A 12,694-nucleotide genomic window follows, 5' to 3' on the forward strand; every position below is an offset into this window, starting at 1 on the left:
TTACAGTCTGAGGTAAGATTTTATTGTATACTTAGGTTGGTTACGGTTGCTTTTTTTTGAGGTGGAAAACAAAGTCACAGCAGTAGGAGCAGCCCTCTGAGTATCACTCTGAAAATGAAGTTGGGTGGCGACCACTCCTCACCAGCGGATTAGTTCCTTAGATTGCTGCCTGATAGCTACCCCCTTCCCCAATTCCCACTGTCATCCCAGAGACAAGAGCCCTGGGTGAGACTCCTTCCTCCTCAAAGAATGGGACTATCAGCCCCTTTGAAGCGGGGATTGATAGTAGTTGTGATGGCACTTTTGTAGAGAGGATTGCTGTCCTGTGGGAAAAGGTTGCAAATTATGAGGGGAAAATCTTAGGATTCCTCTTCCCATTTCCTAGTCCTAGGAGCCCAACCTAGAACTAGCGCAAGATCATAGGAGCTGAAGGAAGACAGTAGAGGGATTGGTTAAGTCTGCAGAGGATGCTCCTAGATGGGAATTGAGGGCTGGTTGTGTGGTGGAGAAGCCGACAGCAAGAAAGGGACCCAGCCAGTGGAATAACAGGCTGTCTCCTCACCTCCTTCCAGTTGAGTTGCTGCCGCTCCTTCTCAAAGCGACTATATTCCCTGCGGTCATAGATTTCCACTGAAAGCCGATAAGCCAGGACCAGCCCCAGTCCCACTGCCACGATGCCCCCTACACAGCCCAGCACAATGGTCTGAGTCTGGTCTGCTCCCTCTGTGAGGAAAGAAACAATACAGATTTCTGAGGGATAAGGCACAGGGACAGATCAGCAGTTGCCCACAATGAGTCCTGCCTCCCAAACTCTGTCACTGAAAGCAAAAGGAATCCAGAAGGGTCCAAGTTTATCCTCTCTGTCTGAGGCCTTAGACTTATCACTTTTTTCTGCCTTTGCACTATATTTATTTACAGCTCTGCATCAAATCCAGCCTGGTTTCCCATTATTATCACATCACATGCCCAGCTCTGAGACCCTGCACATGAAATTTCCAGATCTATTTAGCATGTCCATGGCCTCTCTACCCACTTACTCTCTTGGGGTTTCACTCTAAGCGTCACTCTGCCTCCAGCTTCATCCTCCACCAGGAAGAAGAACAGCTGGTTGTCTAGTGTCCTTTCTTTGCACCAGCCATCATCCAAGATAGGGGTCAAAGCCAGGGTCACGTTGGCATGGGCACAAGCCATGCTGCAGTTGGCAGCCAGGGGGCCTGTCCCAAAGGCCCCACACTCTGCACAGTCCCTGTGGATACCAATAAGTTAGCAGCTGAGCACTTGTTACTTACCAGCTCTCACCTACACCCCGCACAGGAAGAGCAGGCAAGTGTGAGTGCTAAGCAAACCCACTGTGTCCCTGTTCTCAGGATGCAAGACCTGAAGCCTCACCTGTATCTCTCACACGGTGTCTTGCAGCCTGGGCACTGGTCACACAGAGCACCATAGTAGCCGTCCAAGCACTGGCAGCGATTGCATTTGCAGTGTCCATGCCCACTGCAGAGCTCTCCCTCAGGACTGACACAACTGTCCATGTCCCCACTGCACTCACATGCTCTGCCCGTTCGATTGGCATGACAGTGACATACTCCACATTGGCAGCGGCCAAAGCCTGGGGTAGAGCCATGTACAGGGTGATAACCATCCTCGCACACAACTGGTTATCACACACCACCACATGCACTCAATTCCTCTCAAGTGTGCCTGACTCATCCTCCAATTCATACACCAGAATATTTGGCACTTGCCTTCAGTGCCATAAGACTCCTAGAGTCTTAAGTGCTCTTGGGAGGGCCCCTCTGACCCCACCCTCTGCCAAAATCTCCAGGTACCTCCACAAAGGATGCCCTCATGTCGCTCACAGCTGGCATCATCACACTCGCACAGACGCCCAGAACTTTGTCCACTACAGCTGCATCGTCCACATTGGCACCGACCCTTCCCACTGCATAGGGGTCCTGTCCCATTGGGGGCCCGGCACCCAGATTCCAGATCCGGGGAGGACAGCTCAGCCTCAGAACACTCACAGAGTCGACCCAGGCGGCCAGAGGCACAGCTGGAAGGGGAAGTCAAGAAGGGAGAGTTGGACCATTCCTGACTTTTTTCCTAGGATCCTCTAAACCCAAGTCCTTAAAAGTTGGAGAGAGATACCAGGGTACAGTGGAGCACCAAGCATGGAAGGAGGGAAGAATGGAGGGTTCTGTTGAGGGGAGAGCCTGGGCATATTCAGGAAGCACAGACACATGGCATTCAGTGGAGCTTTGGGATGTTCAGGAGATCCCAGTGGGAGAGTAGGAAGCAAAGAGGAACACGAGGAGTGGTCACTTGTAGGAACCAGATGGGTAAAGGGACCAAGAGACTCACCTGCATATTCCACACTGAAGGTCTCCCTGGCCATCGCTGCAGTGGGGAGCCTGGGGCTGGGTATCACTGCAGTTACAGTCACACAGCGTGTGCAGCTCCACAGTCAGCTCCTCAGAGAAGCCAAGTGCTCGGAGCCTCAGGAACTGGGGCTCTGGGAGGCAGTTATTAGCTTGGAGGGTAACCCAGAAATTCACCTGAGGACAGGGCAGGCAGGAACCAGACTGTTATACACACATGCATGTATGTACACACACACCCCAAGCCCGCCAATCATGCAGGACTCTACTCCTTAGTAAATTAAAGGACAGGATCATGCTAACACTATCTCCTAGAAACTCATTTGGGGAAGCCACTCACTGAACCCCCCTCAGAAAGGACAGGTGGAAGACTACCTTGGTTTTGCCTGTCCTGGCCGGCTCTTACCATCTGGTTAATTCGGACGTGGTTGCACTGTCCACGGTCCCCAGCCTCAACTTCACTCTTCTCAGAACCTCCACACTGGGATTCATAAGAGATATTGACCCCAGGAGGGAGTGAAAAGTGTTCCAGGGTCACAGTGGATGACAGGCTCTATGGGAAGAGAGGAAGCGAGCAACCAGATGAAGGCAGGAATCCCAGCCTCTGCCCTCTCTGGCCATACCCAGTTGTATCAGAACCCTGCCCTCTGCCACCCTGGGGCTCTTTCCCTTCTGCCCCAAAAGGAGACCTTTCTGGAGGAAGGATCTATGAGAACCCTAAGTAAACTATCCAGGATCCAGAGGTCCCTACCACAGTATGGCAACCACAGGGGCTGGCCAAGTGCCATGAACATGCAGTGACCCTGTTTGTCAAACTCCAAAGCAGGACACATAACCAGTGTGCATGTGAGATTGAGTTTGTCCTGAGAAATCTGACACTATCTCAAAAATTTTCTCACCATGGTTTAAGACATGGTCCCTTTCATCAAGAGGCTGACAATCTGGATGTAGAGCTACAACCTAAGCTGAAGAGACACTTAAGACTTTCAGTGGGGTCTGGGGTTATGGCTCAGTGGTAGAACGTGTGCCTAGCATGTGTGAGGCACTGGGTTCAATCCCCAGCACCACATAAAAATAAATAAATAAAATAAAGGTATTGTGTCCATCTACAACTAAAAATACATTTTAAAAAATATCTTTCAATGGTTCCTTCTACCTGCAAAAGTTTATGATTCTTTTTAAAAATATTTTTAGTTGTAGATGGACACAATAACATTATTTGTTTATTTTTTTATGTGGTGCTAAGAATCGAACCCAGTTCCTAACATGTGCTAGGCAAACGCTCTACCACTGAGCTACAACCCCAGACCAAAAAGTCTGGTTCTAAATTGTTTATTTTTTAATTTTATTTTTTAAATTTATTTATTAGTGCTATGGATTGAACCTAGGAGTATTTTATCACTACAGCCCCAGCCCTTTTTATTTTTGAGAAGGGGTTTCATTAAGTTGCTGAAGCTGGGGTTTAGCTTGTGATCCTTCTGCCTCAGTCTCTCCTGTAGCTTGGATTACAGATGTGCACTACCACATCCAGCTGTCTGAATTGTTTGTAAACAGTGAACACAGGCTCTCATCTTACATTCTGTATGTATATCCCTTTCATTGTTATCCATTGAACTTGGGCAAGGCACTTAGCCTCTGTTTCCTCATCTGTAAAATAGTCAGAAAGCACGTGGGGTTAAACTAGGTGGCGAACAGTATGTGCACTAGGACAGACTTGGCATGAAATAAAAGTTCAGGGAATGTAACTGTCCTTCCTTGCCCAGAATAGGGCTCAGCTTTTCGGGAGCCTGGGACGGGATCTCAAGGCCATTTCAGACACTTAAGATTTGTGAATGTGGGCTGGGGTTGTGGCTCAGTGGTAGAGCACTCGCCTAGCACATGCGAAGCCCTGGGTTTGATCCTCAGCACCACATAAAATGAATAAATAAAATAAAGGTATTGTGTCCAACTACAACTAAAAAATAAATATTAAAGATTTGTGAATGTGAGAGTGAGTGACAATGACAGCCATGCGTAAACTGTAGATAAGAGCTATAGAATGTTAGAACTAAAAAATGAGCATGGCCACTTAGTTCTGCCACTGCACCTTGAGAACTCCTTTCCATCTTTCCCTTGTGCCCACCCTCGCCATTCTCCCTCCCACCCTTGTGCTCACATCATAAGCATCCATGATGAGCTGCACCACATTGCTGGAGTCCTCACTCAGCTCGCCCACTGCAGACTTGGGAATCAGCTGACTCAGCTCCTGAGTTAGGAGGATTTGAAGAAAATGGTTGGACACAGCTTTAAGAAAATGGGCTCCTAGAGGTCTGAAAGGAGGCATATGGGGAACAGAGAATGGGTCTTTGGGGGAATTGAAAAAGATTAGGGTAGGGATGGGTGGTCTGCATTCAGACAACTCTCACCTGGTAGATGGGCAGTGTCGCACTGGTGACAGCAAAGATGGGCTGTATGTTTGCTGCAGAAAGGGCCTGAGCTACCTGACCCACAGAAGGGTAGTCCTGGGACAGGAAATGGGGACAAGGTGAGCACCACAGGTCTCCCACAAAACATGCTAGGTACCCTCATCCCAAGGAATCCAGGACCTAGGGTGCCACCAACTAAAGGAGCTTGGAGGCTTGACAAGGCAGGAAGGAAGTAAGGAGTGAAGGGCACAGGTTTCCTATCTGAGCAGTTGGGCTGGAGAGGAGGAATTCCCTGCTGGGGAAGACCGCAGGGTATCTATAGGATGGTCACCAGCAAAGAAGAATGTGAGGTGGGGTGGCGATGAAGGTACCTGGAAGGAGAGGAGTTGTGGCTCAGGTAAAGAGGTCAGAGGGTACTCACAAATTCTGGGCTGCGACTGTAGAGGCCATTGCTGTCCAAGTGGCAGTGTCCATCACTGGGCATGAAAATTCCACCCAATTTTCCATCCCCAGCTGTGTGAAATGTGTCATCTGAAGTGAACACCAAGAGCCGGGACACATTTCTCCAGCCAATCTGCTCCTAGGATGTGGGAGGGAGGGGGCTATGCACCCGGGTATGGCCCTCAGCCACCCTAGCCAGTCCTGTGAGCCAAGGATATGGCCTGCCTCCCTCTGCATCTGATGTCCACCTTCCTGCCTCCAGTTCCCTGCTTCTCCCTTCATCCCAGCTCCCCAAACAGGGCTACTGCTAGTGGAGGCCTTCCTGTGAATTAGAAAAAATGTGCCTCTTCCTCAAGATATTTTACCAAGTAATTTTACTAAGTAATTGTAAAAATAAATATACAGCCAGAAATGGTGGCACATGCCTGTAATCCCAGCTCCTTGGGAGGCTGAGGCAGGAGGATCACAAGTTCAAGGCCAGCCTCAGCAATTTAGCAAGATCCTGTCTCAAAAAGCAAAATAAAAAGGGCTGGAGATGTAGTTCAGCAGTAGAGCATCTCTGGGTTCAACCCCCAGTTCTGCAAACATAAATAAGCAAACTACAATGACAATATAAATGGCACCCCCTGAGGGGGCTGGGGATGTGGTTCAAGCGGTAGCGCGCTCGCCTGGCATGCGTGCGGCCCGGGTTCGATCCTCAGCATCACATACAAAGATGTTGTGTCCGCCGAAAACTAAAAAATAAAATATTAAAATTCTCTCTCTCTCTCAAAAAAAAAATAAAATAAAATAAATGGCACCCCCTGAAGTTGTGCACTACACAACCATTGGGGTATATTGGGGGGTGTGATTCAGTGGTAGAGTGCTTGCCTAAAACTAGCAAGGCTCTGAGTTCCACCCCCAACACCATAACAACAAAAACCAACCACAGAAGGCAGCCTGGCCCCAAGCAGTCCTTCAAGACTCAGACCTGGTCCCACTTTCTCACCTGGCAGAGGGCAGCCTGAAGAATGGCATCAAAGCCACCTTCAGGTGAGTCCAGGTTGCCAGACACATTCTGTCTCCCCACCTCCCGCTCAAAGGCTTGAGCATCCCCTGTCAGGGACAGCACATGGTGAAAACTGAAAGGTGGCTGGCAGCGCTCCATTCGGCTGGGGCAGGGGTGGCGCAGCTTGGAGGGCACTGTGCTCACAAAGGGAAGCACTGTTTTGTCCACGAAGGAGCCGAAACCTGGGAGGCAGTAAACACAAAGGCTGAGGGAGCGTCACTGGGAGTCACTGGAAGAGGTCACTGCTGAGAACTCAGAAGGAAACGAAAAGAAGGGATGGTCCTAGAAGAGATGATGGGCGGGTGCTCCTAGGAGGGAGGACTTCACCCTGGCAAGGGTGAAGGGATGGGACCATTACCTCCCTGAAGTGCAGGAAACTAAGAGGGGGACACAACAGAGGCAGACTGAGTCTTCCTGAAGGTTGAGGAAGGTCAGGATGGAGGGTGTAGAAGCGCAGGAAGCAGAGGGGCTCTTGAGCAGAGAATGTGGAGCTGAAACAGTGACATCTAAGCCTTATCCAAGAGTTACTGGTCTGAGACAGTGACATCAGAACAGTGACTGGGTTGGTAAATCCAGGGCAGCTGTCTGAACAGTCTCTCCAGACTCTGGGATTCTGTCAGCCCTCCTGTGAAGCGAGGGGTTCTAGTGAGAAGTCAACCTTAAGTCCCCTCCAGCTCTGACCTAGAAGATAGGTGTCTCAGTAGAGATGTCAGGATCCTGTGGCCTGGCTAGGTCTGTTAAACACTTGAAGAGGGCAGGTGATGGCCCTTCTGAATCCAGGACTTTGGTAGAGACTAAAGTGGTAGTTGAAGCTGGACGCAAAGGCAAGGGCTGGCAGGGTGGGGGCCGGCCACTGGCTCACCTATGCGGACCGAATGGGTGACCTCCTGCAGCCGGACCAGCAGGGCGTGCCCGAGTTGGCGCACGCGTTCCAGGTCGTCCTTCATCGAGTAGCTCAAGTCCATGAGATAGTACAGGTCCACCGGATAACCCGCGGCCCGGAGGAAGCGGACCCGAAGTCGCTGGGGCTCCCCTGGGCAGGAGAAGAAGGGGCGCGGGTCAGCCGAACGCACTCGAACCCCAGCCCAGATAGGTGCCTCGGCCGCGCCCCCCCGGACTCACCCGGCCGCAGCACGACTCGGACCCGCTGCGGCGCCAGCTGGGTGGCCCCCTCGCCGCGGTTGCCCTGGCTGAGCGGCTTGTCTTGTAGCACCTCCTGCCGGCCACGGGGCTCCTCCAGCTCCTCCGGCGGGCAGCCCCGAGCCAGCAGCTCCTCTCGCCGAGCACAGCGTCGCGACTCAGCCTCGCCCGAGGCGGTGAAGTTCTGTGCCACAAGGAAGGCTTTGGGGACCCTGAAACTACGGCCTTTGAGCCCCTCTCCCAGAACTACCCTACAAACCCGATCGCCTCTAGTCACTCGTCCACTCCACTCTGTCAACTCCATGAGCCCTCCCCTCCTCAGACCCTCCACAGTTACCCTTGAACTGCGGCCCTTTCTTCTTTGTCAGACCCACTTCCTATAGCAGTTCTCCCTCCCCTCCCCTTATCTCGACTCCCCCTTCCCCCAGTAACCCACCCTTCCCCCCCGCCCCAGAGCCACAGACTTCCTGTTGAGATCTCAGGGACTTTGCTACCATACAAAAAAGGACCTCCTAGTTCAATGTACCTGCACGCTTAGATCAAAATGGGAAGGGGGTCAGGCTAAGACCCACAGTTTGGGGAAGGAGGAGGATAGCACGGAAGAAGAGATATCCTTCCTCTAGTGTATCTGGTACCCCTGCACCAGCTGGGCAGCCGCAGGGGAAGGAAATGGTTAGGGCGGCTTCTCAGCTGTCAGGGGTGCCAGGCCTGGGGGTTGGAGGAGGCAGACACAGACCCTGCTGTCCCAAGGGCCCCATCTCCACAGCCACAGCCTGGCACCTCTGCCTCTGCCTCCCACAGACTCTGTCTGACTCTATGTCTACACTTCCTGTCCTCCCATACTCATGTGCCTTTCCCCTGGGCCCTCGACATCTGTAGCTAACTCCCATGATTTTCCTTCATCTTTTACCTAGGGCCTACACTGATCTAACTCTCCATCTTCCTCTGAGAGACAGTTCTGCTCCTACCCCCACCTGGGGTCACCCTCAGTGCTCTCCTGTGAGCCTCCCACCTCTTTAAATTCCTGTTGAGATCTCAGGGACTTTGCTACCATACAAAAAAAGGACCATCTAGTTCAATATCCCTGCATGATTAGATCAAAATGGGAATTCTAAAGAACAGCTTTGTCCTCTGGGCCCATTGGCACATGCCTGTAATCCCAGTGACTCAGGAGGCTGAGGCAGAAAGATTGCAAGTTTAAGGCCAGCCTCGGCAACTTAGTGTGACCCTGTTTCAAAATAAGAAATAAAAAGGACTGGGGATGCAACTCAGCAATAAAGTACCCCTGGGTTTAATCGCAGGACCAAAAATCCCCCAAAGAACAGACTTGTTTGACCAGCAAGGAACACATACTTACTCCCCAGCATCCTCCTTGGCCACTTAGGAAGCTCAGGCCTTCCTGTCCACTCTCTCCCCATCACCCACCTCAAACCCTTTTGGAAGTCTTCCCATCCTCTTGCCCTGCCACACATCCCAGAACATAATAAATCCCACCCAGACTCAGATTCAGAAACTCAGGCCCAGATTTTCTGCTATGGACTGAACTCTTCCCCCACATTTCTGTGTTGAAGCCCTCACCCTCAATGCAATTTTATTTGCAGACCAGGCCTCTGGGAGGTAGTTAGGTTTAGGTGAGGTCATGAGGGTGGTATCCTCATAGTGGAATTAGTGCCTTTATAAAAGAGACACCAGAAAACCCATTTCCTCTATCTTTCCACCAAGTCAGGTGAGGATATAACAAGAAGGTGGTCTCTCTGCAAACCAGGAAGAGTGCCCTTGAATGAGAACCAAATCAACCAGCCTTTTGATTCTGAACTTCCCAGTCTCCCAAATTATAAGAAATAAATTCCTGTTGCTTAAGTCACCAAGTCTATGGTATTTTGTTATGTCAGCCAAATTGGCAATATGCTTTCTTACACGTGTGTGTGCACAGCAGGCCCTTCTACCTATATACAAGATGAAGTCCCACAAGCACATCCTCTTGAATGCATGGTCACAAGTCCTCTCCAAATAAACACAAATAAACATATTCAGACATAATTGTGCACAGAAAATGCACATGCATGTAGATGTACACTCACACCATCACACACAGAAGTTCTATGTGCATAAACTCAGTCACACATGAGACTTCAGGGTATAGCAAGTAAAATCACACATGTGTCCACACAATCACACACATATATCCAACCTGTACGTACAATACACATGGTTCAAAGGCCACCGGCCTATCTTTACCAGTTGCTTGCACCATGCACAGCTAGGGTGTGAGAAGATGCACTTCTTGCAGGAGGGGGCTGGCTGGCAAGACCCTGGCAGAGACAGGTCAGGATCCCCCAATTTTGTGGCTTCCCTTGGGAATGGGCTCTTGATGTCCACTTCACTTTCACCTCTGCCCAGGGCCAGTAGGAAAACAAGAGCCATCGACAAAACCACCATGGCCTGTATTGGATGTAAAGTGGGAGACGTGGGTCCTCAGTGAAGACTCCCAAGCTGTCAGTCCTCTAAACTTAGCTTGTGGGTTGCCACTCTCAAAACTATCTCAACACTTCATCTCTCCTCATTGTTTCATATTTCCCTGTGGATTCAACAGTGTCTTCAGACATGGCAAGAAGGAGTATATACAAGGCTAGGGTGGGGGCATCAGAGAAGACCTGTCCTTCTTGTGGGCAGAGGGGGACAAACGGGTCCACAAAAGAGTCTGGGAATGCACCTAGGGGCACTGAGGACTGTACCCAAGTCTTTTCACCAAGATTTCAAACTATGGTGGAGATAAAAACTAATAATAAGCACACCAGTCTTGGTCACTCACTGGCTGTATGGCACGTCAGGCTTTCTCTCTGGGCCTCAGTTTCCACATCTGTAAAGTGAGAGAGTTCAATAAATAATCTGACAACACTTGCAGAGTTCACAATTTTGAATTCAAACGAGGGAAGAGGATTAGTGAGTGGGAATGAGAAGAAAGAAGGCTGGAACAGATCAGGGAGGGTGAGAGAGAGGGAGAGCAGTTTCACTTGGTTGACATAGTAGCAAGAGGAATGAGTAGACCACAAGAACTTTCTGAAGGTCTGGGATAAAAGAGGAAGAATAGGTAAAGTGTTGATTAAAAATTTTTCTCTCTTTAGCCAGGCACAGTGGTGCGCACCTATAATCCCAGCATCTTGGATAGATGAGACAGGAGGATCCCAAGTCCAAAGCCAGCTTCAGCAACTTAGTGAAGCCCTAAGCAACTTAGCCAGACCCTGTCTCAAAACAAAAAATAAAAAGGGCTAAGAATTCGTTCATTAGTAAAGTGCACCTGGGTTCAATCCCCAGTACCAAAAATAAATAACTAAAAGCCAAAAAGGGCTGGGGTGTGGCTCACTGGTAAAGAGCTTCAGGGTTCAGTCCCCAGTATCAATAAAAAGGGGGAAAGGAGCAGGGAGTGTCACCCCAGTGTTAGAGCTCTTACCTGATGGAAGAACACCTGCCTGATGGTAAAGTACTTGTATGAGGCTCTTGAGTTTGATCCCTAGTACCACATATATACAAATTTTTTTTTTCTCTTTTCTGTGATTTGCACAAAGGGAATCTAGACTGGTGAAAAAGCCTGGTTGTAAGGTGATTCCTGGAAATTCCTGGAATGAACTCTAGGAAAACTAGGCAAATTTCTGTTTAAAAAAAACCTATTTGGGGCCGGGTTTGGGGCTCGGTGGTAGAGCGCTTGCCTAAAGTGTGAGGCACTGGGTTGATTCTCAGCACCACATATAAACAAATAAATAAATAAAGGTCCATCAATAACGGATAAAATTTAAAAAAAAAGCTGTTTAAGCCAGACACATTGGCACACGCCTGTAATCCCAGAAGCTCGGGAGGTTGAAGCAGGAGGATCATGAGTTCAAAGCCAGCCTCAGCAATGGCTAGGCACTAAGCAACTCAGTGAGACCCTGTCTCTAAATAAAATACAAAATAGGGCTGGGGATGTGGCTCGGTGGTCAAGTGCCCCTGAGTTCAATCCCTACTACCAAAAGAAATAAAAAATACCTATTTAAAAAATTGAAGGGTTGGGCCTAGGTTGTGGCTCAGTGATAGGGTGCTCACCTAGCATGCTTGAGGCACTGGGTTCAATCTTCAGCACCACATACATGTAAAATAAAGATATTGTGTCCACTTAAAACTAAAAAATAAATATAAAAAAAATTGAAGGGTTGGGGGATGTAGGTCAGTTGTAGAGCATGTGATTACATGATTAGCATGCAGGAAGCCCTGGGTTCCATCTCAAAAAAAAAAAAAAAAAAGTAGACAATTCTTTACCATGTTCAAAAATCAAAAAGTTAAATCCATGGGCTGGGGATGTGGCTCAAGCAGTAGTGCGCTCGCCTGGCGTGCACACAGCCCAGGTTCGATCCTCAGCACCACATACAAACAAAGATGTTGTGTCTGCCAAAAACTAAAAAATAAATATTAAAAAAAGAGAAAAGTTAAATCCATGGTGAGGGAGGAAGAGGGGAAAATGTGGGAAATGAGGATTTAAATCAAAGTCCTTGCATGTATGATTTTGCCAAAATAAATTCAACTACTATGTATAACTATAATGTTCTAATTTTTTAAAAAAGTTAAATCCCATTGTACCTTCCTTCCCCCACATGAAATGGGAATGCTGATCTTAAAATTCATATGGAATTTCATGGGACCCCAAATAGCCAAAACAATCTTGAAAAAGAAGAACAAACTAAAAGACTCACATTTCCCAATTTCAAAACTTATTTTAAAGCTTCATTAATCAAGACAGTGTGGTTATGGCATAAAGACAGATATGAATAGACTTCAACAACTGGTGCTGGAATCACTGGATACTCACATAAAGAAGAATGAAGTTAGACCACTACCTCATACAAAAATTAAGAATATTTTAAAAAATAATAACATGTTGATAAGGATTTGGATCTTTGTATATTACTGGTAAGAATGTAAACGAACATAACCACAGTGGAAAACAGTTTTATTCCTCAACAAGTTAAACATAGAATTACCCTATGACCTGTCAATTCCACTCCTAGGTATATATCTGAAAGAATTGAAAACGGATGTGCAAAGAAAAACTTGCACGTTGATATTCATAGCAGCATTATTCACAATAGGCGGGAAAAAAACCCAATTGTGCATCAATTAATGCATCGATAACCAAAAGGTGGTATATCCACATAATGGACTATTATTTTGCTATAAAAAAGCCAAAAAGAATGCTACATGTAAAACATGAATGAATCTTGAAAATATTATGCTAAGTGAACACTTATTGT

At 48.3% G+C, this 12,694-nt stretch overlaps 1 protein-coding gene across 7 annotated transcripts in view; it reads right to left on the reverse strand.

The window, feature by feature from the left end:
* Itgb7 (integrin subunit beta 7) overlaps window positions 1-12,694 on the reverse strand; it is a 17,751-nt gene continuing 5,057 nt past the window's right edge. For 3 of the 7 annotated variants that reach the window (XM_046435653.2, XM_046435651.2, XM_046435654.2), the window contains 15 exons: window positions 10,225-10,272; window positions 9,651-9,854; window positions 7,395-7,596; window positions 7,135-7,305; window positions 6,213-6,454; window positions 5,205-5,363; window positions 4,784-4,879; window positions 4,534-4,623; window positions 2,785-2,931; window positions 2,362-2,555; window positions 1,830-2,053; window positions 1,390-1,609; window positions 1,038-1,246; window positions 563-723; window positions 1-323 (listed from right to left, as the gene is read on the reverse strand). In XM_046435653.2, the coding sequence (XP_046291609.1) occupies window positions 243-323; window positions 563-723; window positions 1,038-1,246; window positions 1,390-1,609; window positions 1,830-2,053; window positions 2,362-2,555; window positions 2,785-2,931; window positions 4,534-4,623; window positions 4,784-4,879; window positions 5,205-5,363; window positions 6,213-6,454; window positions 7,135-7,305; window positions 7,395-7,596; window positions 9,651-9,851 (2,397 nt within the window). In that variant the 5' untranslated portion in view covers window positions 9,852-9,854; window positions 10,225-10,272 and the 3' untranslated portion in view covers window positions 1-242. The other 4 variants (XM_058576326.1, XM_058576327.1, XM_046435656.2 and 1 more) reach the window with 4 other exon arrangements.

Source organism: Marmota monax, unplaced genomic scaffold (assembly GCF_021218885.2).
Source record: "Marmota monax isolate L192 unplaced genomic scaffold, Marmota_monax_Labrador192_F-V1.1 WCK01_AAM20220418_F8-fsc00012, whole genome shotgun sequence".
Lineage (NCBI taxonomy): Eukaryota > Metazoa > Chordata > Mammalia > Rodentia > Sciuridae > Marmota > Marmota monax.